The 24,770-nt window shown below is 51.2% G+C and overlaps 5 protein-coding genes across 9 annotated transcripts in view; 2 read left to right on the forward strand and 3 right to left on the reverse strand.

Annotated features, from left to right (window-relative positions):
• TLN1 (talin 1) overlaps positions 1 to 1,620 on the reverse strand; it is a 33,478-nt gene extending 31,858 nt beyond the window's left edge. For both annotated transcript variants that reach the window (XM_080820111.1, XM_080820110.1), the window contains exon 1: positions 1,144 to 1,620. The gene's annotated coding sequence lies outside the window, so the exon portion shown is untranslated. The remainder of the gene's footprint in view (positions 1 to 1,143) is intronic.
• Positions 1,389 to 6,576, forward strand: CREB3 (cAMP responsive element binding protein 3). Its single transcript, XM_080820117.1, has 9 exons — positions 1,389 to 1,875; positions 1,979 to 2,126; positions 2,203 to 2,270; positions 2,384 to 2,473; positions 4,002 to 4,108; positions 4,220 to 4,288; positions 5,654 to 5,738; positions 5,829 to 5,913; positions 5,992 to 6,576. Exons 1-9 carry the CDS (start codon positions 1,783 to 1,785, stop codon positions 6,306 to 6,308), a joined length of 1,062 nt encoding a protein of 353 aa, XP_080676243.1. The 5' UTR covers positions 1,389 to 1,782; the 3' UTR covers positions 6,309 to 6,576.
• GBA2 (glucosylceramidase beta 2) lies at positions 6,440 to 18,437 on the reverse strand. Of its 2 annotated transcripts, XM_080820112.1 has the most exons (17): positions 17,571 to 18,437; positions 13,723 to 13,814; positions 13,313 to 13,428; positions 10,958 to 11,176; positions 10,427 to 10,666; positions 10,123 to 10,225; positions 9,812 to 9,965; positions 9,595 to 9,720; positions 9,221 to 9,393; positions 8,883 to 8,987; positions 8,568 to 8,675; positions 8,313 to 8,464; positions 8,079 to 8,185; positions 7,786 to 7,928; positions 7,592 to 7,707; positions 7,306 to 7,497; positions 6,440 to 7,026 (listed from the first exon to the last, which is right to left on the reverse strand). In XM_080820112.1, exons 1-17 carry the CDS (start codon positions 17,903 to 17,905, stop codon positions 6,745 to 6,747), a joined length of 2,763 nt encoding a protein of 920 aa, XP_080676238.1. In that variant the 5' UTR covers positions 17,906 to 18,437; the 3' UTR covers positions 6,440 to 6,744. The 2 variants fall into 2 exon arrangements, with proteins under 2 accessions (XP_080676238.1, XP_080676239.1); XM_080820113.1 differs by lacking the exon at positions 8,883 to 8,987 and having other exon boundaries at positions 17,571 to 18,397.
• On the forward strand, positions 18,242 to 22,799 carry RGP1 (RGP1 homolog, RAB6A GEF complex partner 1). 3 transcript variants are annotated; one of them, XM_080820114.1, is made up of 9 exons: positions 18,242 to 18,575; positions 18,976 to 19,110; positions 19,490 to 19,626; positions 19,937 to 20,020; positions 20,125 to 20,274; positions 20,551 to 20,697; positions 20,890 to 21,017; positions 21,230 to 21,419; positions 21,910 to 22,799. In XM_080820114.1, the coding sequence occupies exons 2-9, from the start codon at positions 18,995 to 18,997 to the stop codon at positions 22,131 to 22,133; spliced, it is 1,176 nt and encodes a 391-aa protein (XP_080676240.1). In that variant the 5' UTR covers positions 18,242 to 18,575; positions 18,976 to 18,994; the 3' UTR covers positions 22,134 to 22,799. The 3 variants fall into 3 exon arrangements, with proteins under 3 accessions (XP_080676240.1, XP_080676241.1, XP_080676242.1); XM_080820115.1 differs by having other exon boundaries at positions 18,511 to 18,619; XM_080820116.1 differs by having other exon boundaries at positions 18,519 to 18,641.
• On the reverse strand, positions 22,360 to 23,478 carry MSMP (microseminoprotein, prostate associated; the record flags this gene model as incomplete). The annotated part of the gene is made up of 3 exons (XM_080820122.1): positions 23,256 to 23,478; positions 22,923 to 23,031; positions 22,360 to 22,540 (listed from the first exon to the last, which is right to left on the reverse strand). The coding sequence occupies exons 1-3, from the start codon at positions 23,383 to 23,385 to the stop codon at positions 22,360 to 22,362; spliced, it is 420 nt and encodes a 139-aa protein (XP_080676248.1). The 5' UTR covers positions 23,386 to 23,478.
• Between the last annotated feature and the right edge of the window lie 1,292 nt (positions 23,479 to 24,770).

The raw sequence follows: 24,770 nt of genomic DNA on the forward strand, positions 1-24,770 counted from the left end.
AGAACCACAAACTATGTAGCAATGAGACCTCCCCACAAAAGGAGTGCACCTACCTACTACCAATCTCTTAAATTTTATCTATCCTAGGTCAACTACCTGAACCTCAACCAAAACCCCCTCCTAAAACTAACCCTAATTCTTTTTTTAAAAAAGATCTTATTTATTTATTTGACAGAGATCACAAGTAGACAGAGAGTCAGGTGGGGGGGGGCGCAGAAAGCCTGATGTGGGGCTCGATCCCAGAACCCCGAGATCATGACGGGAACCAAAGGGAGAGGCTTAACCCACTGAGCCACCCAGGCGCCCCTAAAACTAACCCTAATTCTTAACATTAACCCTGACCCTAGTTTGTTTCCTGTTTCCCAATACTGGCTTTGACATTCATCCCTTTCCTAACAGACACCGTACCCAATCCTTGGTCCGTAATATTGATCTAATTTTTACCTCCAGCACCAAATTCCCTGACCTTAACCTTAAATGTTGATCTCTAAGCCTAAAACTCCTTTGTCACTTGGTTCCTGACCCATCCCTTTGGTATTTATCCCTAGTATCATGCTAATGTTCTCTAATCCCTAAAACTAGACTTCTAATTTAATTCCTGTGTTAACTCTTAAATCGGCCCTGAATCCCACCTTTGACTTACGTTGGCCAGAAAAAACAAAAAACAAAAAAACACCAAAAAACTCCACAATGACCTAATCCAAACTTCACCTACATAAAACGAACCTGACTCACGCCAGTAACTCTAAATTTCCAACTACGGCTTTATAACTCCTTAAACTAACCTTGATTCCTAAACCCAACTCTACCTAATCCCAAACTCACCCGAAGCTTTTCTACCCACATATCCGCTATCAGCTAACCTCAAACCCGATCCCCCCCTGCGCCTCACTGCCACCCACATCTCGCCCTCCCCAAAACTATTCCAAAGGACTGATCCCAGGAAGGGCCTGGCTCCCTTAAAACGGCCTACTTAACTCCGATCCCAAGCCGAGATACACTGGACACTGACCTCTCCAATAGGACCCGAAATAGGAGACGCAGGAGAGTCAGAGGGCCCCGCCCGCCCGCTCGCCCGCCAGCTTCCCGGGTCCGGCCTCGCGGCCCCACCCTGAGGCTCCGGCTCGGCCGGGTCCGGCCTACCTGCGCTGCCCGGCTCGTGCCCCGCCCGCCGGCCCGCTAACCCGCTCGTTCTCCCGGTGGCAATCGGGCTCCGGCCTCGCCCTCCCTTCGACACTCTCTCGGCCACTTCCGTCCGCGGAACGTCCCCCACCCGCGGGCGGCGCCCTGGGCCCGCGCTCTATGGTTGCGGGGGCAGCAGGAAGCTGCTCTGGCCGCGGCACTCGATGCTCGGGAGCCGGCCTCAGACAGGCGGCCCCTCCCCGGCAGGAAGCAAGGGTGCGGCACAATCCGGAGCAAATGCTCGAACAGCGCCCGAGTTCCCTTTTAGTCTCTAACCCTTCCCTTTTTTAGCCGGGGGCCAAGGCGGAGCCGGTCCCCCAGAATGCCCGCCCCCAGGGTGTGAGGAGGCAGCAGGGACGTCCCCTCTGTTTGCGTCGCTCCCGGGACGTGGCGTGCAACAGCTAAGCGACTTCCGCATCAGAGGAAACTCCAAGTTCCGGAATGTCTCGGGGGTAGGAGCGTCACTTCCGTGGTGTTGGAAGTTGCGGAGGATCGAGTCTAGGGGGCTGGTGCGGTTTGAGAGCGACTGGTTCAGGGCAGCGAGTAGGTGGTGGGGTGAACTTCAGTGTTTCTGCCCATCCTTCCCGTTGATATCCGGATATGGAACTGGCGTTGGACTTGGGTGACCAGGACCTGCTGGACTTCCTGCTAGAGGAAAGCGGAGATTTGGGGGCCGAGCAGCCACTTTCCGAGGTGGGTGGGGCTGTGAGTCCGAGAGGCGCGGGGTTGCTGGGATTGCGTTCACGAGGCGGTGGGTAGTAATAGGTCAGGGCTTGTTAATTTGAACCCTGTGCAGACGCTGAGTGAGTGGGAGGCAGAGGATTTCCTGAGTTCCCTGCTGAGTCCCCCAGCATCGTTGAGCGACCTTAGCTCCTCTGATTCCTGTCTTGTTCTCCATGATCACACGTACTCTCTCTCACAGCAGCATGTCTCCATAGATCTAGGTGAGTCTGAAATAAGTGAGGTTTGGTGGGAGGAGAGGACTTGTGGGCCTGGCTATTTATACTTTCCCTTTTGCAGATGGTGGGAACTATGGAAAACAGGGAGCCCAGACGACTCCACTGCGTGTGGAGGAGCCTGCAGAGCAGGTAGTTGATTTATGGCGGGATTATTCCCACATTGCAGGGGGTGGGGCTGGATTCCCCATTCCTTTCTGACCTCCCCTTACAACTCTGCTGCCCACCTCTCCTGGTAACCCCAGGAAATTGCCAGGCTGATACTGACAGATGAGGAGAAGAGGCTGTTGGAGAAGGAGGGGCTTACTCTGCATGGGACACTTCCTCTTACTAAGGTAAGACTCTCATTGGTGGGAGTGAAAGCTGGGGGGGTGGGTGAGGCGGGGGTTGAGTCCCAAGCAACCGCTTCTGTTAATTTTATTTAAGGACGGACTGAGGTTAGAAAATTTAGCCCATTTGTTGCTAGTAGGAAATTGGTACATGTCGTTAATAAGGTAGATGCAGAGGCAAATCCTGGTTTTGTGGGGTTTATACAAATTTTTGGTGTTCTCTTTAAAAAAGAAGAATTCAAAATCATCAGTGCAACATTGGTATAGGGACCTGGAAAGGACAGTGCAAGCAAAGGGCCCTGATGCTTAGATTTCAGTAAGGGCCTCATCGAAATCCACCTATAGCTGAACGGTAGAATTAAGTTTTAGAATTCATCAAGGCTGGACTAGTAGCAAGAATAATTATAAAATCCCAAGTTTTAAGTTTTAAAGTTTCAAGCAATGAGAGGCAGCTTTACAAGCACCATATTGTGGTACTGTTGTGAAATCAACAGTACAGAAAAGTTGAGAGAATTTTAATTCCTTAAAAATATAAGATGAGTTAGCAGTTGGGGATGACTAAGAAAGTGAGTGGGGTTCAAAGGCTGTATCAGTGGAGGTGTTGTTTCTAGAAGGGCAGTGACCATCTTATTATCCTTTATACTGGCCAGAGCACATCTTAGTGTCTAGTTTTGAACCCAGATCTTTGACAGATATTAAGAGGATGCTGTCCATCCCGAGGAGAGAGGATAAGGTGAGGAGTTAAAATTTATGCCCAGATTTTTAACTCTAAAGAAATGTTAAGTGCCTTAAAATAAAGACTGTTCATTCTGTTCATTCTATATGGCCTCAGAGATAGACACTATGTAAGTCCAATTGATAGAAATCATTTGTTGGTTCAGGGTAAGGAAGATTTTTTAAAAATATATATTTTAATAGATTGCACTTGTGCGCACAAGCAGGGTGGGGTAGGGGGCACAGGGAGAGGGAGAGAGAATAAGAATCTCAAGCCGACTCCCTACTGAGTATGATCCCATGACCCTGAGATCATGACCTGAGCTGAAATCAAGAGTCAGACTCCCAGGGGCGCCTGGGTGGCTCAGTGGGTTAAAGCCTCTGCCTTTGGCTTGGGTCATGATCCCAGGGTCCTGGGATTGAGTCCTGCATGGGGCTCTCTGCTCCGCAGGGAGCCTGCTTCCCCTTCTCTCTCTGCCTGCCTGTCTGCCTACTTGTGATCTCTGTCTAATAAATAAATAAAATCTTTAAAAAAAAAAGATTCAGACTCCCAAGCAACTGAGCCATCCAGGCACCCCGAGGGGAGTGGTGTTGGTGTTGTTGTTTCTGTTGTTTTAATTAATAAAATTGTTAAAAATGGTCTGGCTCGTGAGGACGTTAACCCCTGGCCTTCAGAGGCGTTCAGAGAGAAGCCAAGTGCCTGTCGGTCAGGGAAACTGTAGAAGGGATTCCTGCATTAAGAAGAAGATTGAATTTAGTTGCATTCCAACTCTTTGGTCCAGTGTTCTTCTGATGAGACGATTTTTCTGTGTTCTCTTAGATGGAGGAACAAGTTCTGACACGAGTGCGGAGGAAAATTAGAAACAAAAAGTCTGCTCAAGAGAGCCGCAGGAAGAAGAAGGTGTATTTGGGAGGTTTAGAGAGCAGGTACAAGAAGGAGAGGGATGGGGGTGGGGGGTGAGGAGTAGAGCTAGTTGGAAGCACTGGGTTTTGAAGTGGGGATACAGGCCATATCCCCATATCCTATTATTTCCCCAGGGTCTTGAAATATACAGCCCAGAATCTGGAGCTACAGAACAAAGTACAGCTCCTAGAGGAACAGAATTTGTAAGTAACTCCCTAACATCGTCCCTTCTCCCTCCCATTTTATGCCATCTCACTCTTTCCCCTGCTCCACACTGGGCAGCTCCTACATGCAAGGTCTGGTGCTTGGCCTTTAGGGAATCTGATTTCAAGCTCATGGTAACGGGGGAACAAATTCACAAGAAATTTAGTCATTTAAGTACTCAGAAAGAGAGAGGAGGGAGTAACAAAGACCCCATGGAACCCTCCTGCACTGTTGGTGGGAATGCAAGCTGGTGCAGCCACTCTGGAAAACAGTATGGAGGTTCCTGAAAAAGTTGAAAATAGAGCGACCCTACAACCCAGCAATTGCACTACTGGGTATTTACACCAAAGATACAAATGTAGTGAACCGAAGGGGCACGTGTACCCCAGTGTTCATAGTAGCAATGATCATAATAGCCAAACTATGGAAAGAGCCTAGTTGTCCTTCAACAGATGAATGGATAAAGAAGATGTGGTGTCTATATACAATGGAATATTATGTAGCCATCAAAAAACCAAAATCTTACCTTTTTCCATGATGTGTATGGAACTAGAGGGTATTATGCTAAGAGAAATAAGTCAGTCAGAGAAAGACATTATCATAAGATCTCACTGATCTGTGGAATTTGAGGAGCAAGGCAGAGGTTCATAGGGGGAAAATGAAACAAGATGAAACCAGAGAGGGATACAAACCATAAGAGATTCTTAATCTCATGAAACGAACTGAGGGTTGCTGGAGTAGAAGGGGGTGGGAGGGATGGGGTGGCTGGATAATGGACATTGGGGAGGGTATGTGCTATGGTGAGTGCTGTGAATTGTCTAAGACAGATGAATCACAGACATGTACCCCTGAAACAAATAATACATTATATGTTAAATTTAAAAAAATAACAAAAAAAGAAAAACCCCATGGGGCAGATGACGTTTGATGTAGATAGGATTCTGGGGTGGGGATCAGGATAGGGAACACTCTAGGCAGAAAGAAAAAGGGCAAAAAAAAAAAAAAAAAAGAAAGAAAAAGAAAGTGGCATAGTGCAGTCTGGCATCAACCTGAATGTAGGTGAGTTGAGTCAGAAAGAGAACATCGAATGTCTGGTGAGGATTGTGTAAATAGCTGAGCGGGCAGTATAGAACCACTGAAGGTATTTGCAAAGGAGTTTAAATCAGGTCAGGACAGAAAGGTGTTTGTTTTAATGAGGAACTTCAGGCATTTTGTCCACAGAGAGGAAGAATCCATTTAAAAATAGGATAAAAAACAAAAGAGATCATTCATTGCACAGATGGAGGGGTGGCCTTAACAGGATGGTTTCATTGTTTATCTCAGGGTGCCAGGCCAGGGGCTGCTCACTGTCCTCCTTCTTCCAGGTCCCTTCTGGACCAGCTGAGGAGACTTCAGGCCATGGTGGTTCAGATATCAAACAAAACGAGCAGTACCAGTACCTGCGTCTTGGTGAGGATGGTGAAGGAAGGAGAGATCCTTTTCTCGGGTGGCAGGGACAGGGCTGCAACCTAGAACCCTTCATTTTTCCCCCTTCTCCAGGTTCTACTTTTCTCCTTCTGTCTGCTCATCGTACCTGCTATGTACTCCTCTGACACAAGGGGGAGCCTGCTGGCTGAGCATGGAGGTGAGTGGCTTGGGAATACCATTCAGGAAGGGCTGGGGGAAAGCCTGGCCAGTCCTTGAGGAGTCTTTGTTTCCATAGTGTTGTCCCGCCAGCTTCGTGCCCTCCCCAGTGAGGATCCCCACCGGCTGGAGCTGCCTGCCCTGCAGTCAGAGGCACCGAAGGACAGCTCAGACCAGGAGCTCCAGGCTCCTGGCAACTCTTGCTGCCTGATCTTCCATATGCCTCAGACTCCTGGTGCTGAGCCTCCTCTGAAGCTGCCACTTCCTGTCCCATCCTCAGAGTCCCCCTGCCCGGGTCCCGTCCTTCCCCTGCATGCAAATTTCACAAGAGGTAGGGGATGGCTCCCTCCTCACAGCCCCACATCTGTTATCTTACAGGGCAGATATTCAGGCTAGATGTGAATATGGGGGGCTAAGCCTGAGCCTGAGGTTCCTAGTCTGGGTCCACATGAAAGGGGTGGGAGAGGGCTAGCCTGAGCTCCTGTGTCCTGTGTCAAGAAGACTGAGAGTCCAAACACACCACACTTAACTGGCTTTCTGGGTCTTTTATTTGTACCCATGTAAATCTACCACCCCATGAATGGGCCTGGGAGAATCAGCTGACCTCCATGAACATTTCATGCAGTGAGGGGATTGGGTGAGAGAAATAAATAAGTGATTCTGATGCTTGGGTCACCTTCAGCCCCTCTTTACTGGCCTGACTGGGTTGGGAGAAGGGAAGGGGCGTGATTGTCTTGGTGGCTCAGGGTTGCAGGAGACTTGGAGGGTAGGGGGAGTGATGAAGAGGAAAGGCCAGGCTGGAGGCTGGGCTGTTAGAGCCTCCCTCCCACAGTCAGAGGGCTTCCTTTGGGTTTGCCGTGGCTTCCTTTGGTCCGAGGTTAGGCCCTGTGCTTAGTCCTGTGACCTCCTGGGCTCCTGGCTTGGAGGTCTTTTTATGCTGCTGCTGCTGCAGGGCCAGCTGCATGGCCCAGATACTCAGTGGCCGCATGTAGGCCAGAGAGCGGAACACCCGTTGCTGGCAGTATGCTTCAGGGGTCTGGAAAGCCAGGCCTAGACGCTCCCACACAGTTCGGTAGCAGCCTTCAGCTGTCTGGAAGCCTTCCCAAGTCAGGCCCTGTAGGAAAGAGATGTCAGTCACATTACTTGGCAATCCCTGAATAGCTACTTCAGCTGCACAGATAGAGACAACAGGGCCTCTGCCCTTAGGGAGTTCCCAGCTAGTGGCAGAAATAAACCTGACCCACAGACAGAAGCCTGAAGGCAGAAAATGGAAGGCATGCCAGGGGAAAGGAGAAGCTTTCCAGGTGGGTAGGGTCCTACAGAAGTATGATGGCTGAGGAAGTTTGCCAGCCCAAGGTACAGATGGTAGAGAGACGGAAAGGCGGTGCATTACCTCCTGGATCATGGTGGCTGCCAGCCCATAGACCACACCCACCCAGACTTCATCAGACTGGACACTGGATCTGTCAGGGACACCATGGGGCTGCATCCCATTCACAGCCCCCATGGCTCCTCCAGCAAAGGCCCGGACATTGAACTCGAAGATAGTCTGGAGAGCACAGACCACATGTCGGGTAGGAAATACCTGAGGGGCAAAGACAGAATTATGGTTTCTTAGATTTGCTTCCCACCTCCAGGAAAAACCCACCTTTCTGGCTCCTCCTGCTAGTCTTTCTCACCTCAGTGTCTCCTTCTCCTAGACCACTGGCCCTCAGGAACCACTGGCCAGCACACTGGTCAGACATGATGCTACAAGACTGAGGCTGAGGGCTGCAGTCATAGTTGTAATAGCGGCCTGGGATAGAGGAAGACAAAATAATATTCCTTGTATCCCCAGAGCTGCCTTAGGACTCCTTAGGGTCCTCCAACTCACCATTCCACAGCAGTCTCTCATAGGCTTCTTGGCCCCGTCTAAGGATGGAAGAAAACTTATCCTGGACGTCCTTTGCCCCACACAGAACAGCCATCTGGACCATCACAGCCACAGCTGCCAGCCAGAGTCCTCCACAGTAAGCACTGATCAGGGACACAGGTTTGGGGGTCAGATTGGCAGTTCCAGCCACTCCCATGCAACATAACAAGCAATGAATCATTCTTCCTTGAGCCTACAATTCCCTGGTGCTCAGTTCCCCACCTCAGGCACCCTGGAAATCCCTACTCCCCAACCTGGGGCCTGTGGTGATCCATCCATCATAGGTCTGGTCTGCATAGCCTCCATTCTCAATGAGTCCATCTTGGTCCTTGTCAAACTTCATTTCAGATTCCATCACAGCCTAGAGAGGGACCAAGACACTGAAGACCTAGATGAATGCTAAAGAGAGACAACACTAGCCAGCAGGGCTTTCCCCCAGACACCAGTCATGCCCTTGGCATGCTGGCCATGGCACATGCATGTCTTACCAGACACACAGGCCACATGTCTCTCAGGAAGCCCTGGTCGCCCGTCAGGTGGTAGTCTCGATAAACCTGCAGCACGAACTTCAGGTTTAGGTCCTTCCAGTCAGCGGTATCGTGGACCACATATGCATTGACTCGGAGCCATGGCTCATCATCTGTGGGAGGGGAGGAAACCTGACTGATTTGCATTGAGGGGGTAGAGTAGAGAGTATAAAAGTTGAGAGAGGGACGCAAACTGGGGGGTGGAAGAACTTTTACCTGGGTCCCCAATATCATGCGGGATGACGTTTCTCCTTTTCACAGGTGCCATTACCCCACTCATCAGGTACTGTCGCCGTGTCAGGTCCTCCCTGAGTGTAGCCAGAGCTGGGGGAGCAGACACACAAGGTGGGGGCAGGGAATGGGCAGACTTGAAGTGGGGCTCAGAACTGTGTTTATGATCCTAGAGGGGAACCAGTAAGCAGGATGCAGATATGTTGGGTAAAGAGGAGGGTGGAGACAATCTGAGGGACCACAAAGATTCAGGGGTGTGGCGGGCTAAGAGGGCAGAAGGGGCACAAAAGGGACCCTCACCCATGTCATACTGCAGGCTGAGCTCAAGTTTGGGCCAGAGCATGACGAGGGCAAAGGAAGCGTAAAAGTGGACGTCATATGTGTTGTACATGCGATATTCCTGGCCTGGAGAAAGGAGGGAGATACACTTGCCAGAATTTCTGCTTCCCCTTCAGTTCCCCTCCCTAGCTTGTCCTGGAGTTGGGGTTGGGGCACCAGTGTAGCCCACAGCTGCCACTTACTCCCTCATCCCAACCAGTCCCTCGGGGTAGGCAAAACCCACCATCCTGCCTTGTGGTAGGGCAGTAACTGGCCCATGGTTATGGCCTGCCATACTGCGGCCTACCAGCAGCTCGTACCTTCAAGGTAGCCAAATCGGCCATATTCCTGGAGGATGGGGCGGAGCTGACACATGCTCCCCACCAGCTCGTCCGGTAGGGAGTCCTCGGGAACTTCCAGCCATACTGTGCCTCCATCAGCCAGGAAGTACAGTTCATTGAACAGCGCAGATTTGTACCAGGCAGGCAAGGATCTGAGGAGTCAGGAGGGAATGGTCTAATTTATTAGAGTGTGGACCTCTCAGGAAGGGAAGGATTCTGGAGTTCTGCAGAGCAGGGGGCACCAAGTAAATTCCAGCCCAACTCTGCTGACTATGGTGGATGGAGACTGAACCAAGGAATCCCAGCTGGAGTGAGTGCCCAGGAGAAAGGCAAGAGATCAGCCCCACTGGCACCTGTCATCCAATACTGGGCTCTGCCAAGCTGAAATCTTCTCTTCCCAGTCTATGTATCGGCACAGGGCGTAGTGGCTGAGGGCAGGTGCTGCATTACCATCGCGGCCAAAGAACCTTGTGTACCGCCTGGGATGGAAAGAAAGGGGAAAAATGAGAACTGGGGTTCTAGGTCAGAGCTCTGGCACCTTCGATCCCTGTACTCTCTCGGTCCCTTCACCTGTAGTAGACCTGGCCCTTAGCTCCAAACATGATTCTGGGCATATCCCAAGCCAGTGAGAACTCCAGGCGGCACTGGCCTCGAGGTGGCAGCTTGCCTGTAACACACACAGCCCCAGCGATGCCTACTCCTTTCTGCGAGGGGGTGCTTTGGCCTGAGAGAAGCACAAGAAAAATCGGCATAGGCACCCCCTTCAGTCCCAGGGATCCCTGATAAGGGAAAATAAGGCCTATTTGTTAACAGGTCTCTCCCTCCTCCCAAGACAGGGACAACCTCTCTTCCCACACCTCCCTATCAGATCCCCCCATCACCAGCGGGGGAGTCCAGCTGTCCATCTTGAAGTAGATCTTGCCACACCTGCTGCCCAGTGCTGTCAGGGTCAAAGGCTGTGATGTGGGTTACCGTGGTATCCGCCTGTTAGGGGGCCAAACACTCAGGGGAAGCTCCACGAGTACGCTGGCTTCAGGCTACCTCTCCAGTTCCCGCTGTAATTCCCACCTCCGAGTTCTATAGGCTTACGGGTGGTAGTGAGGACAGGACTCAGGGATGGGGTACACTCGGGCCAGGTTGAGGGGAAGGGTGTGGGGCTAAGGTCTAGAGTAGGCTGGAACGTACCGTGAGCCGCGCAGCCACGGCCATCGTGTAGGGATTTGGAGGGGTTGGATGATGCAGCAGCAGCCCCTGCACAGTCTCCCCATCATGCTCCAGACAGAAGGGCTCATTCCACAATCCCCCGGGGGCATCATCTCCAACCCCCAGTCCATTCCGCATGGAGAACATGATGGACACATCTAGGGCTTCATCCCCTTCATTTTCCACATCCCACACAAAGACTCCTACAGGCAGGCTGCTGTCCTGGGAGCAAAAGATCATACTCAGACGGTCCCAGTGTAGCTCCTCCTGGTCCCACTCCTCCACACCCAGGACCTGGCTCAAATACTATCCCTGCCCCCAGGGGACTCTCTTTAGTTTCCACTTGCATCTCCCCATATTCCCAGGCAGGCTGTCTTACCACTGAGTGGAGGTCCTGGAAAACCATCATGATGTCATGTTCCAGTCCCCTCTCTTTCACAGATTGTGGAATTTACAGCAGAAACAGATCTCAGGGAAGGGAGGGCAATGGAGGAAACATAGTGGGAGCCTCACCTGGTAGTCATGGGGCAAGATGGGTGTGATCTGGCGACAGGTGAGGGTGACATTCTGGCCAGGAAGCTGATAGACAGTCCAGGCTCGGGGATAGAGGGCGTGGTAGAATGCAAAGTACCCACACAGGCCCCAGTTCCAGCTTCGCAGGACACTTGGGTGCTCCACGGACAGGACTTGCTGGTACACAGTCTTCCCCTCCCGACGCAAGCAAACTGTGAACTAAACCAAGAAGGCAGATAGGCTGGGATGGGGTAACCACAGGCACTTCAAACTCATCTCCTCTCCCCTTTCTGAGCCTACGGGGGTTATCATTGTGCCACAGCCTTGCTCATCCATTCGGCCCCTCTCCCACACTGTGAGTCACCACCAGGTCCTACCTCCTCTCTCCGTGGCTTTCTCTCTCTTCTTACTATGGTGGTCTTCCTGCCCTCACCATTTCTATGTTTATGCTCTGCCTCTTCCCATCTGGTATCAGCGTGATCTTTCTTACAGATGAATCAAGATATGCTAGTCTGTATTTATGTTTCAGTGACTCCCCATGGCCCTCAGGCTAAAGTCTAAACTCTTCTACCTGGCTTTCAAGGTCCTTGATCTGGCCTCTCCCTGCCCATTATACTCACGACCTGTTCAAGCACTTATATTCTGATCATGTCAAATACTCACTGTTCCTTGAACACACTACATTTCCTCCTCGTGCCTTTATTCCAGCTCATTCTCCATCTGGTGAAACCTTTCATCCTTCAAAGCCTAGGCCAAATGCCATCTCCATCCTCAAGCAGTGAGTCATTGTCCTGTATGTCCCCCTACCTCTCTAGTCTAGCATGTTATAATGTTTTTGTTTACATTCTGACTCCCTGACTGCTCTGTGGGTTCATTGAGGGCAGGGCCCTCTCCAATTCACTGAGGCCCCCCTCTTTACTACGGCTCCACCACCAGAGACAGGCACAGCTGGCATGTGTAGAGAGAAAATGGGTAAAGTCTAGAGCAGTGTCCTTTTTTTCTCAGCGTACTATCTATCCCTCTCATTCTGGTTCTTACGTGGTCTCACAGTCTCCATTTTCTCAAAGTCCCATTCTAATAAAAATATAAGCTTCTGGAGCATAGGGTCTATGAGGGGTTAGTATCTCTTCCCTTGCTTCAAAATATGCCTTACATTTTTAATATATATATACATAATTTTTTACGTTGTTGGAATGGTAGAGAATGGTTAAGACCATGGCCTTTTAACCACAGTGAAAGCTGGTTCTGAATCCCAATGTGCTTCCTTTTGCCAACCACATGATCTTGGGCGTATTACTAAAATCTCTTTGGATCTTAGTTTCCTCCTCTATAAAGTGGGCATAATAATGGTACTTACTTTGTAGGACTGTCTTTAAATATTAAATATCACACAAAATGCATAGCACAATCTCTAGCACATGTTAAGTATGCAATAATTACTTTAACTCTAGAGTCGTGATTCTGGAAGGCACTTCCCCTCAGGATACCTAATGGATGAGCCAGAGAGGAAGCTTGGGGCACTGGGCAGGGCTGGTAAACCTGAACTAGGTAGGCCACTGTCATTAACTGGACTCAAGGTCGGCTAGTCATTTTTTTCTTTGAAGGTGAGCTGAAAGCTGGAGGCATCCCTCAGACAGGAAATGGGAACGTGGTGGACAGCTCCACCTCTGAGGGCACTGGAGAGATGATGATGAAAGGCAGACCACATGACTCTGGCAACTGAAGGCCCAGATGTGATGAACGAATAGAGCGAAAAGAAGTGAAGATTCTGAGAAGGGGAAAAGGCTAGAGAGTTATGCCTGGGAGAGGAGGGGCTTCCCAGGCTCTCAGGTCTCAGGTATTTCTCTGGAGGGAGACCTCCAGAGGAGTGATCAGCAGCAGAGGAGCTGAGCTCTGGCTGAAGGCTGGCAAATCAGGGTGAATAGTGGGTATTCTGTACATCTTTATTCCCCACACATTTATAGACTTTTGGGTTTGTTTTCCCTTCTGGTCCTACTAAATACTCTTTCAACCAGGTTAAGTGATCTGGGAATTCCTTGCACCCTCTGTGGCTGGGTACTGGATTAGCTAGTGAAGCTGGGACAGTGAAGGACGTAAGAGACATTTACTAGAGAAATGGAGAGCACAGGGGGTGCTGGGGCTGTTTATGCTTTTAAGAAATGTGTGCTCTTGGAGTATCTCATTCCTAGTACATCCTAGCACAGGGCTGGGCACATGGAAAGCATCCTGAAAATACTTATTAGAGTGAACCATGTGCACATGTGCACATCTAAATTCCACATCCTACACAGGCTAAGAGGTTCTTCCTGACCTGGGGTATTGTTCTGGACCTCTCCTCCACCTCCTGGTTCTTACTTGGTCAGCAATGACTGTCCGGTGCTGGTACATTCCAGGATTAAGCTGCCAACGACAGAACTGACCTCTCCAGCCTCGGGTGATAGTGCCTCCCCCGATGCCACCCAAAGGACAACCTAGAGGTAGAATCAGGATGGTTAGTGGGGCATGGCAGAGGAAAAGAAGCCCATTTCTTTCTAGACGATAAAGATGAGTTTTTCTGAAAACTACGGGAATATCATATCAATGCATTGTACACTTTAAACTTACAGGACGTTTTGTGTCAATTATAGCTCAGCAAAGCTGGGGAAAGAAAACCCCAGTGATGGGGTGGTGCAACGTGCTTAAGCAGGAAGCCTCTTTGCCTAGCTCTACAGTAGCCCCGGAGGCTGGGCCCTCTCTGTGCAGAGTAGAGCTGGGGTGAGGCTCACCATAGATCTGTCTCAGGGGTACACAATTGATGAGGTCAATGAAAGGTGTCTTCTTCTCCACCTGGGTCTTCCGGTACCACCACTGCAGGTACCTGAGGAGCAAGAGGCAGTGTGAGTGGAAGGGGCGGGAGGGGGTACCTCCTGGGCTGCAGTCACCTGCCTCTCTCTAGACACCCAGGTGTAACTTCCCATTAAATGGGTCTGCAGAGGGGCCCCAGGGTGGCTCAGTCGTTAAGTGTCTACCTTAGACTCAGGTCATGATCCCAGGGTCCTGGAATCAAGTCCCACATCGGGCTCCCTGCTCAGTGGAGAGCCTGCTTCTCCCTCTCCCTCTGCGTCTGCCTGCCACTCTCCCTGCCCGTGCTCACTCTTCCTCTTTCTGTCAGATAAATAAATGAAATCTTTAAAAATAAATAAATAAAAATATTTAGAATTTATTTATTTATTTATTAAATGGGTCTGCAGAGGACCCATTCCCTTCACTTCCAAATCTCGCCTCCTTTCTATCTCTCCATAGTTCAATGTCCTCTCCTCTTCCCAGTCACCCCCGTTTACAGCAAGGGACTGTCTTTGTTTCTCCCCTCTAAGGAACTTTCTGACCTTGCCTCACCTCTAATTCCACTACCACTGCTTGAGTTTAGCCCAGGAGCTTTTCTTTGAGGTGCTGAAAGGGCCAGTTTTGGTTTCCCAACTACACCACCCCCCAATAGGCACAGCCGGCTCAGATAACTTTCTTCCTTTTTAAAATGACTATTTGTCGGGGCGCCTGGGTGGCTCAGTGGGTTAAGCCTCTGCCTTCGGCTCAGGTCATGATCTCGGGGTCCTGGGATCGAGCCCCGCATCGGGCTCTCTGCTCAGCGGGGAGCCTGCTTCCTCCTCTCTCTCTGCCTGCCTCTCTCCCTACTTGTGATCTCTCTCTGTCAAATAAATACATAAATAAAAATCTTTAAAAAAAAAAAAATAAAAAATAAAATGACTATTTGTCTTCCTGGTTGTGAAAGGTGACAATCTGGGGGCGCCTGGGTGGCTCAGTGAGTTAAAGCCTCTGCCTTTGGCTCGGGTCATGATCCCAGGGTCCTGGGATCGAGCCCCACATCGGGCTCTCTGCTCAGCAGGGAGCCTGCTTCCCCCCACTCTTCTCTGTCTGCCTGCCTCTCTGCCTCCTTGTGATCTCTGTCAAATAAATAAATAAAATCTTTAAAAAAAAAAAAGTGAAAATCTGTAGAATATACCAGATGAAAGGGCAAAAAATCCCACCCATAGACAACCAGGATTTACATTTTTGGGCATATCCTTTTAAGTCTTTTTTAAAAGTTCAGTGTTTAAACTATAAGGTTTCTGAGTCTGCGCTTTCAAAATATCCTAGTAAAGCCTAAAAAAATCCCCACACTTTCCTGGTCTTGTCATAACTCCAATAGACAAATGATTCTGTTTGGGATTCAAGGCTCTGACATCTGTTTCAGCCTAACTTCTAATCTCAAGCCCTATAAATCCCCATTCAGACTGGGTCCTCACTAAGCAACCCTTGCCCCACCAGACTCTCCCAATTCCACTGTCCTCCCTACCCACCTATTTTATACCCATCGTTCAAGCATATCACCTGTAACCATGGAATTGGGGTAAGTAACTCCTCAGAGCCTCAGTTTCCTCATCTATGAGATGGGATACCTCCTGTCCTACCTACTTCATGGAATGGTTGAAAGAGCAAATGGTGTAACAAGTGGGAAAGCCATCAAGTGGAGTATGTGTGTCAGGTATGATTGTGACCTGTACATACACTATCTGAACTCCCATCAGACACTGTCTTGTTATTTCTAAGCGTTCCTCATGTAAGTCTGACATACTTTTAAATACCATGGGGAAAGGGATATTGACAAAGACTAGTTGATTACCCACAGCTTCAACCACAGGCAGGGCACATGGTCTGGAGCTGGTTAAGTATTTGCTGAATTTACCAATGATAATACAAGCACAAGACAGATGAACACAAAGAGGAGCAAGGGGAGATGAAATGTGATTACAGAATAGGGAAGATACATTCTGGGAGTAGGGGAAGGAAGAGGGAAGGCACAAAGTCTTGCTGTTTTAGAATAAACTGGACTTTGAAACAAGAGGCCAGAAAGAACTGGGGAAGGGGTGGGAGAAGGGAGGGGAGAGTGCAGCAGGGATTAGGGCAGCAAGGGAGAAATGCAAGACAGGGAGATACGCTGAACAAAGGAGAATCTTGCATAGAACAAACACTCAATAAATACTTATGAACCAATGGACTCTAGCTGGAAGGGAGAGCAATCAAAATGGAATTCTTCCCACAATGAGGCCAAGAGAATGCCGGCTTGCTGCAACGCCTGATTAGAGTACTCCCAGTCTGATTTCCTCTTAGGGTTCACCTCTCATTCCCTTAACCTGGCAGCTGGCCGTTCCTGACCTATTTGGCCTTCTCCATAATGTCAGCCCCAATTTAAGAATTATCATTCAGAATTGTTCCTTGTCTCACCCCTGCTTTCTCCTCAATGCAGGACCACATTCTGTTCTAAAAGCCCTGTGTCGGTGATGTCCACCCTATCCTGGTATGTGGAGCCAAGGTCCGGGGGCTGAGCACAGTTTCAGGCCTCTGACTCAGCTCACAGTGAGGGACTGAGGGGCTAGGATGCCTACCTGTTCCTGATCTCAGTGTCCCTACCACATGCACCCCATGTGCTTCTCTCAGCACGCTAGCCCTCCATCTTATTTTAACCCAGAAGCTTTGGGGGTCAAAGTTAGGCTGAGTCAGTTTCTGAAATAGCCTGGAGGGATGATTGTTCTCTGGTACAAGCCACCCACAGGATCTAGCAAAGGAGCCAGATACCCAGGCAGTGCCAGGCCCTTCCCACTGCTTACAGCTGGGGTTAGGTAAATGGGCTACCTAGCCCAGCCCTACAGCACTGACAGAGAGGGAAGGATCCCCTAGTTTAGAGGCTGTTAGGGCTGAGTTTTCCAACCTTTATACTTCCATCGCCAGCTGTGTTTACAGTGTGGGTTGACTCAGGATGACCTCAGGGTGATGCTTTCTGTCCTCATATCCACCTGTTCCTGTTAATAGGTCGTGGCTCCTCATCACTAGCTTTTGAACTCAAGAGGGGTCTGTAGGGATCTAAAGGAGTTCTACAGCTCAGGGTAAGCACTTGGGGTGTCTGTAATCCTTGGGGGAAAGGGCATCAATGCAGGCTCTGGAACACTGTATTACCAGGGACACTTACAGCACTGCCTCTCTGGCCAGAGGTCTTTGCTTTTTCTATCAGGGATTGGCTATCCCAGAATAGAGTGAATAGCACCTCTCACACCCTCTCCTTGGGGTGAGAGCAGGCAGGCTGTAACCCACTCCCCGGAGCCAAAGCTTGAGGAAAGAAAGGTAATGTGTGCCTAAATGAGGCAGAGAGTACCCCAGCAGCTCAGGGTAATCAGGGTAATCAGGGTCGAGAACTTCCCCCTCCTGAATAAAACAACATTGTGTCAGCACCGCAGCAGCCAGACTATCCTTTCTCACCTTGCCACAAAGTATAGCAAATACCAAAGGGCGGGCTTTGGTAAGAGGGAGTGTGTGAGAGGGAGCCTAAATGGGAAAGGCTGACTACAGGCCCAGATGTTCCTGTTCTTTCCTACTAGGAGGATAAGTTACTGGGAGGAGGGGGGTTGCAGAGATGTAACCCAGTCTCACCCCCTAAAACCACAGACTTAGAATATGGGGGTTGGGGGCCACTTGACTGGGACAAAGCACTCACCTGCTTTCTCACCCTTTCTCACCTCTGCTGGAAGGCTTGTGCTGGAACAAAGTGAAACCTAACGTACTGTAGGCAATGAGATCTACTCACCGAAAGCCCATGCCCAGATGCTTTATCAAGTTGCTTAGGGAGACGTTGTTGGCATTAAAGGGTTTCCTCTTCTCTGCAAACTCATGAGCCAGGCAGATGCGCCAGCCAAAGGGAGGCACCTGGTAGCCCTTAGCTTTACCTTCATAGGATGCCATCAGTTGCCCAGAGTCCTCCGGACTGTTGCCGCCCTGCTCACTTTGGCGTCGATTGTCTTCAGGGCTCTGGAGGTCTGTAACCTGCCCAGCCTCGGTGCCTCCAGCATTTTCAGGGCAATAAACCTGTGGCTCCCCTTTGGCACACCTCGTCTGCTCCGAGGCTGGGACTCCAGTTCCCATGTTCCCTGGATCCTGGGTCCGCACGACCTCGATGGTCCCTGGTCCCAAGTCTTTTGGTACAAAATACCTCACCAGCCAAGTCCAGATGTGGGCAGTTGTGGTAGTTAGGTGTCGTCTCGGAGAGCCGGGCGCTGGGGAAACCCGAGGTGAACTGGTGTCTCTGTGGAGCCTGGGAGCTGTTGGTGCAGCGGCGTTGGCGGCGACTGCAATGAAGCCGCCTCGGGCTCCCCCTCGGTCGTCTTTCTGGGTCCTGGGAGGGAAGGGTCGGGCCTCGTCGTCATTGGGCCGCGGTGATTAGCTTGCCCGACCAAAGAGCTACCGAGTCCGCGGAAAGGGGAGGAGCCCCGGGGGCCAGCCCGCAAGGAACCGCCCCCGGGACCGGCCCGGGAGCTCTCGGCAGCCTCAGCCTGGTCCTCCGGCCGTGGCGCCAGGCCCTTTCCTGGGTGGGACGCCGGGTCCCGCCGGTTGGTGTCTGGGACAGCGCCTGCGCCCAGGTGCCAGCCCGTGGGAAGGTGACCCAATGCTGCAGGACGACCCGAGCCCCTTCCGGTTGGGCCGGCCGGGTGTTTCCGGCCGGAAGGCGCTCTGTCGGGAAGGGGGGCTGAAGGGAAGTCCCGCCTCTGTTGCGGACGCCGCCACGCACTTGGCCCGGTTCTGGAGGGGCGGGCAGGTGAGGGCCTCGGTGTGCCGAGACCCCGTTTTCGACCGTGCGAGGTGCCCGGGCTAGGGGCGCGAGGTGACGGGCGGCGGCGGCCTTGGGCTGGGACCTGGAATCTGGAGGGAGGGCGGCGGAGGCCGGTTTGGAGGTTCGGGGGTGGGTGGTAAGGGAACTAACTCGGCGCTAAGAGGGGCGGGGGTCTGGGGCCCCGAGCGAAGTCCTATCTTTACTGAGTCAGCTGCTACCCGTAGTTCCCATCCGCCTCCCGCATCCCAAATCCAGGTGCTTCTCCCAAACTCCGTGGCGGTGACTGCCCGTCTCCTCTCCTCGCCCCCAGGCTCGCCGCAGACGCCCCTCCCTGCCATCCATGGTACTGAGATCTGACACCCCCCCCCCCCCCGTTTACCTCTAGTTCTCATTCCGGAGCTGCCATGATTGAAGTGGTAGCAGAGCTGAGCCGAGGTCCTGTGTTTCTGGCGGGGGAGGCGCTGGAGTGTGTAGTGACGGTCACCAACCCCCTGCCCCCCACGGCCACTTCTGCATCCAGGTAGGGATGCAGATACTGAAGAAGGTGGTTCTTCTGGGAGAAAACCTGGTATCTGTAGTGCTAAGCCAGAGCTCAGGTTGTCGTGTAGCTACGCCACCACTTTCTTGCTCGTTGTGTTCTCATTGAAGGAAAGGGCTGTTTAACAGAAGATGGGATTGACAGAGCCCTCCACACGCCCTTCCTTTCTTCTCCCCCATTCCCACTTCTACCCATAGTATACTTCTCTTTGTCTGATGGATTCTTTTTGGGGTTCTAGATACCCTTACTCCTAGGACAGTCACCTGATGGTGTTGGTCTCCTCAGGGGGTTAAGGGAGCTTGGGAGAGTATTTGTGAGGTCAGGATCGCCCCTCTGATGCCTTCTTTTTCTCTTCCTGTAGTGAGGCTCTGGCCTGGGCCAGTGCCCAAATCCACTGCCAGTTCCATGCCAGTGAGAGTCGAGTAGCACTACCTCCCCCTGACTCCAGTCAGCCAGACGTCCAGCCAGAGAGCCAGACTGTCTTTCTGCCACACCGAGGTTAGAGATGGGCATTTGCCTTTGAAAGGGGGTGGAGTCATTGCCACCTAAGAGTGAATTTGTTAAATTGTTCTAGTGGGTGCTTCTAGTCTTTGTCATATTGGAGATGTGGGGGAATGTATTTGTTAATGTTGGGGGTATAAGACTGATCCTATCTTACAATAAGAAAAGAGGGGTAGCTTACTTGGGGCTGCCCTTTGTTGGCAGTGCTCGTGGCCCCCATTGCTGCGCTAGCTTCATCCAGTACTGGACAATGGGGTCATTAAATTGCAGGGGTTTTTTTGTTTTGTTTTGTTTCAATCTCTTTTAGGTGAGAGAGGTCAGTGTATCCTTTCCACTCCACCAAAAATCCTTTTCTGTGATCTGAGGCTAGATCCTGGAGAGTCCAAATCATGTGAGTGACTGCCTCCTCCCCACCCCTGGATTGCCTTCTAAGGCTCCTGGAGGGAGGACTTCTCTGGCTGCCTCTGGCTGCCCTGACTACTACTTCCCAACCAGACTCCTACAGTGAAGTGCTGCCCATAGAGGGACCACCCTCCTTTCGGGGTCAGTCAGTCAAGTATGTCTACAAACTGACCATTGGCTGCCAGCGTGTCAACTCACCCATCACTTTACTCAGGGTTCCTCTGAGGGTTCTTGTGCTGACGGGTAAGTAAGGATTTCTGGAGGAAATCCAGGGCTGGGGAAGAGCCTCACCAAAGCAGAAATGATCTAAAGAGGGCTTGTGAGTGGGGGGCTGGAGAAAGGCTTCCTCGTCTCAGTAAAGGTGCAAGGGGGTTGGGGAGGGAGGTTCTGGACAGTAAGTTAAGATGGGTACCTGGGGCATGGTTCCCATTACCTTCAGCCTTCACAGGCTGGAGTCTAAAACCTAATCTCTCCTGTCCATTCCCTCCTAGCACTATTTTCTGCTCATTCTCTCTGTAGGCCTTCAAGATGTCCGGTTTCCCCAGGATGAGGCCGTAGCCCCATCTAGTCCATTCCTGGAAGAGGATGAAGGTGGGAAGAAGGATTCGTGGATAGCTGAGCTGGCTGGGGAGCGTCTCATGGCTGCCACATCCTGCCGCAGCCTCCGTGAGAATCCTTTCACAATTGCCCCCCACCCCCTATCCTCCCATAGTATTACAGATTTTCCTAATTGCCCGTACTTCTAAGGACTCACTGGTATCCCACATTATAATGAAAAGCCCCACTTTGGCCTCTGGCTCCCAGCCCTTGATACGCTCCAGTGTGGACTCCACGCTTACAGTGTCCCATTCTCCCCAGATCTATACAATATCAGTGATGGCCGAGGAAAAGTTGGGACATTTGGCATCTTCAAATCTGTATACAGACTCGGCGAGGATGTGGTGGGGACCTTAAACTTAGGGGAAGGAACTGTAGCTTGTTTGCAGGTGAGAAGGAAAGGGGCTTTTGGGGTGCTGGGCTTGGAGGGCTGGGGAGGAAGGAGAAGGGCCTGCATAAAGAGGGGTGGTATATAGAAGTGAAGAGTGTGGTCACCCAGGGTCCTCTTGGTAAAAAAGCTTTTGAGGTTGGGCTCAAGCCTCTCATCTAGAGTCCGCACTTCCCAGTGCCTGCTAGCACCCACTTCTCTTCTTGCTCCCAGTTTTCAGTAAGCTTACAGACTGAGGAGCGTGTACAGCCCGAGTACCAGAGGCGCCGCAGGACAGGGGGTGTCCCCTCCGTGTCTCATGTGACTCATGCCCGGCACCAGGAGTCCTGCCTGCATACAACCAGAACCAGCTTCTCCCTCCCCATCCCTCTCAGCTCCACCCCAGGCTTCTGCACAGCCATTGGTGAGATCCTGACCGTTATCTGAGGGGGGAAGAGAGTAAAATGCCCTATTTCTCTGGAGTGTAATGGGTCCTGATTCCTAACAAACTCCTGGCCATACCCACACCCAGCCTTTGACCCTTAACACTTTCTCTGACCTTCAGCCTATTTCCTAGATGCACTGACACTTAAACTTTTAAGAGCTTTGCGGGTGTTCTTCCTTCCCCTGCCCACTGTGACCCTGTGGCACATTGATCTCTGATGCTCTAGCTTGTTTACATCAAGCTCCCAAGTCCTGACTGTCCCATGCTGTGGTTTTTAGGTGCTTGACCTTGCTATCCTGATTGTCACATTTCTGGTTAACAGATTTCTTTAGAGAAACCCTTGATCCTAGCCCTGTGGCTTTTTCTCCTCTTTCCGAATACTGCTTTTTTTCCTCATTCACTAACCACATCCTGCACTCGTTTTTACTCCTGGCTTCTAATGCCTCTGCTTTATCTTTTTTTTCCACAGTGTCCCTGAAGTGGCGATTGCATTTTGAATTTGTAACATCACGAGAACCAGGTTTGGTGCTCCTACCTCCTTTGGAACAGCCTGAGCCTGTCACCTGGACAGGGCCTGAGCAAGTGCCCGTGGACACCTTCAGCTGGGACCTCCCCATCAAGGTGCTGCCCACAAGCCCTACCCTGGCCTCATATGCAGCCCCAGGCCCCAGCACCAGCACCATAACCATCTGAAACTGGCTCACCGTGACACTATCTTTCTTCAGGATACTGAGAACTCAGCACCTGGACTCTAGTAGGGCCCATTTTTCCCACGTGGGGTCCAATGGCACGGACAACAAGAGGCAGGCTTTCAGCTGTAGCATTAATTTATTTATTCAGAATAAATTGGCAGCTGCTAGTGGTTTCCCTGGAAGTGGCAGCAGCAGTGGGCAGTCAGCAGAAGGGTGATCAGTTGAGTTTAGCTGGAGTGGGGAGCAGGAGCCCCAGGAGCAGGGGTGTTAGCTGAGCCCCATTCTGGGTCGGGCCCTCCTCCTTTGCAGGGCAGCCGAGGGTCAGATTTTTGCACCAGGGAGAACTGGCAGGTTCCTGCCTCCTGACGTACCTCACAGCCTGCAGGGAAGTCGATGGGATGCTGGGACCTGGGGAACCAAAGGATGGGAAAGGAGTCAGCACAGTGAAGGGCCACCTTTATCCCTGCCCCACACTTCTCTCTGCCAGCATTCCTCTCATATCTTTCCCATATCTTTAGTGCCCTCTTGGTCCCCCTAGCCAAGCTCTCACCTACCAAATATGGATTTTTTCATTTCACAGCAGAAATACTTCCTGTCCAGACCCACCCCTACATCCCTCACTTTGTAGCCTGCAGCCTTATCTCTCAAATTCTTGTTGGTAACTTCAGGTTCAGCCTGCTTTGTACCTCTGTTCTATTCGTTCTCACATCACAGCAATCTGGTTACACCCTGGCCAGCCCTTAGTCACTCATGTCAGAGCCATTCTCTCTGGCTGTCTTTGGTCACTTACGTGTCACAGCAGCCCACACCGACGGGATGCAGACAGGTACAATGGAAACAGTCCTTGCGGAGCCAAGACTCACCCAGGGTAAAATATTTCCCTTCATAGTGGCAGGGGGCTAGGGAAGAACAGGAAATGTTAGTGTGTTGGGGATTGGTGGTGGCCGACAGAATCCCTTGTGGTCTGGAATGGGAGAAAGTAAGTGCATATTGCCCGCATATTTAGTCTCTCCTGTTTCCAAGCTGGAGGGAGTCTGGGTATTCTGGTAGAGGATCATCTCTAAGCCCCCTTGCCCCAGCTCCCTCTGTCCTTGTCCTTTCCTAATGCCTCCCCCAGCTTTACCTTGAGCTTGAAAGTAGCACTTGCTGTGGACTCCTGGCTGCTGGAGGAGCAGAGAGATCACCAAGCAGATGATACCCCAGCTTCCCAGGACCCCCTTCGCCTGTCCAGCCCAGAGCATCCTTAGGGTCATTCCTGTAGCACAGCCCTCGCGATCCCTTCTTGGCCTCTCTTCTGGTCTTGTCTCTGGCTTTTCTTTGTTTTTCTCCTTCGGTCTTAGTTTCTGTCTTTCTCCCCTGGGCTTCTGTCTCACACCATCTCCATGCCCTCTGCTCTCACAGGCTTGGGGATGTTTATAAAGTGAGGACCCTGGCCCCCTGCTGAGTAGAGCTGGAAAAGCTGTAATTCTGTTTCCTGAGGTGAGGGCATGAAAACAAGAGGTCCAACTTTAACAAGCTGTGAGAGCTGATTCATGCCCCGGCACAGCTAGGGGGAGGGAGGTGGCCGTGGAAGGGGCACTGGACTGGGCACTTCCCCAGCAAGGAGGTGGGAGGGGTGAGGGCCCCCAGGTGGTCCCCACATCTCTTCCCTGACCTGGAGAGAAGGAAGCATTCCACCCTGCCCCCAACACACATACACACTCCAGGGGTGTGTGTGCTGGGATCCTTGCCTGGACCGGAGGGAGGCATTTCCTGGGGATGGCTAATCCTGTGCCCCAGCCAAACCAAGGAGCTGCAGTAGGGTGCAACAGCCAGAGGCTCCAGGAGAGCAAACAGGCACCTGGAGCGCAGAATATTTCTCTCAGACCCTACGGCAGAATCTCCCAGAAGTATCCTAGAGACATGGCTGCCCCTCAGAGATGGGGAGGCAGGTGTCTCTTCCACAGGTATCCTGAGGATGCGTTGTTCAGTACCTCCAAACACACAGTAGATACACGATCTTCCCATAGCTAGGGGTGGTACTTTCAAAGAGGAACATTTTCAAATACCCAGGTGATATGAGTCACTCATTTCACAGAGGTATGCCGCTTTCCTCTTGTACATTATGGAATGAGAATTGAGGAATCCTCTGACATCCTCCTGCAGGTTCTAGGTACCCCCAAGGTGGGTGGTTAAGAGCATAGGTTATAGAATCAGACTAGTTGAATTCAGATCCTGATTCTACTTAAGACTGTGTGACCTTGGGCCAACTACTTCACCTCTCTAAAACCTGTTTCCTTATCTTTACATTGGGATAGTAATACTAACTCATAGGGTTGTTAAGAGGCTTTCAATGAGGTAATGCATGTAATGGTATTAATACTGTCCCTGCCACAGGGCCCCAGAAAATAGTAGCTGCTGTGATTGGTGCTAGAGTTCAGAGACAAAATGGGTACAGTCCTTTGTTTAAATCACATTGAGCAGCTTTGCACAGCTGAGGGCTTCTGTTAGGGGCTGTGGTCTCCTACCACAGACTTCTGCCCTTTTCACAGTTATGTTCCATGTCACCCTTGCCACCTCCAGTGTTGCTGATAAACCCACTTTTCCTAGCTCAGTCCCCTCACTTCTGCCCTGGGAAGAGGTGTCATTTTCTTATCCT

The sequence above is a fragment of the Martes martes genome, assembly GCF_963455335.1.
Source record: "Martes martes genome assembly, chromosome: 12".
Taxonomy (NCBI): Eukaryota; Metazoa; Chordata; class Mammalia; order Carnivora; family Mustelidae; genus Martes; species Martes martes.

Excerpts from the sequence above, each read along its gene's own strand:
- CREB3 (XM_080820117.1), top strand. The coding sequence starts at position 1,783 with ATGGAACTGGCGTTGGACTTGGGTGACCAGGACCTGCTGGACTTCCTG. Across the intron at positions 1,876-1,978 it reads CCGAGCAGCCACTTTCCGAG|ACGCTGAGTGAGTGGGAGGC; the intron begins GTGGGTGGGGCT and ends AACCCTGTGCAG. Across the intron at positions 5,914-5,991 it reads CCTGCTGGCTGAGCATGGAG|TGTTGTCCCGCCAGCTTCGT; the intron begins GTGAGTGGCTTG and ends TTGTTTCCATAG.
- GBA2 (XM_080820112.1), bottom strand. The coding sequence starts at position 17,905 with ATGGGAACTGGAGTCCCAGCCTCGGAGCAGACGAGGTGTGCCAAAGGG. Across the intron at positions 10,667-10,957 it reads TCTTGCCCCATGACTACCAG|GACAGCAGCCTGCCTGTAGG; the intron begins GTGAGGCTCCCA and ends TTTTGCTCCCAG. Across the intron at positions 7,929-8,078 it reads TGGATCACCACAGGCCCCAG|TGCTTACTGTGGAGGACTCT; the intron begins GTTGGGGAGTAG and ends GTCCCTGATCAG.
- RGP1 (XM_080820114.1), top strand. The coding sequence starts at position 18,995 with ATGATTGAAGTGGTAGCAGAGCTGAGCCGAGGTCCTGTGTTTCTGGCG. Across the intron at positions 21,018-21,229 it reads GAACTGTAGCTTGTTTGCAG|TTTTCAGTAAGCTTACAGAC; the intron begins GTGAGAAGGAAA and ends TCTTGCTCCCAG. Across the intron at positions 21,420-21,909 it reads AGGCTTCTGCACAGCCATTG|TGTCCCTGAAGTGGCGATTG; the intron begins GTGAGATCCTGA and ends TTTTTTCCACAG.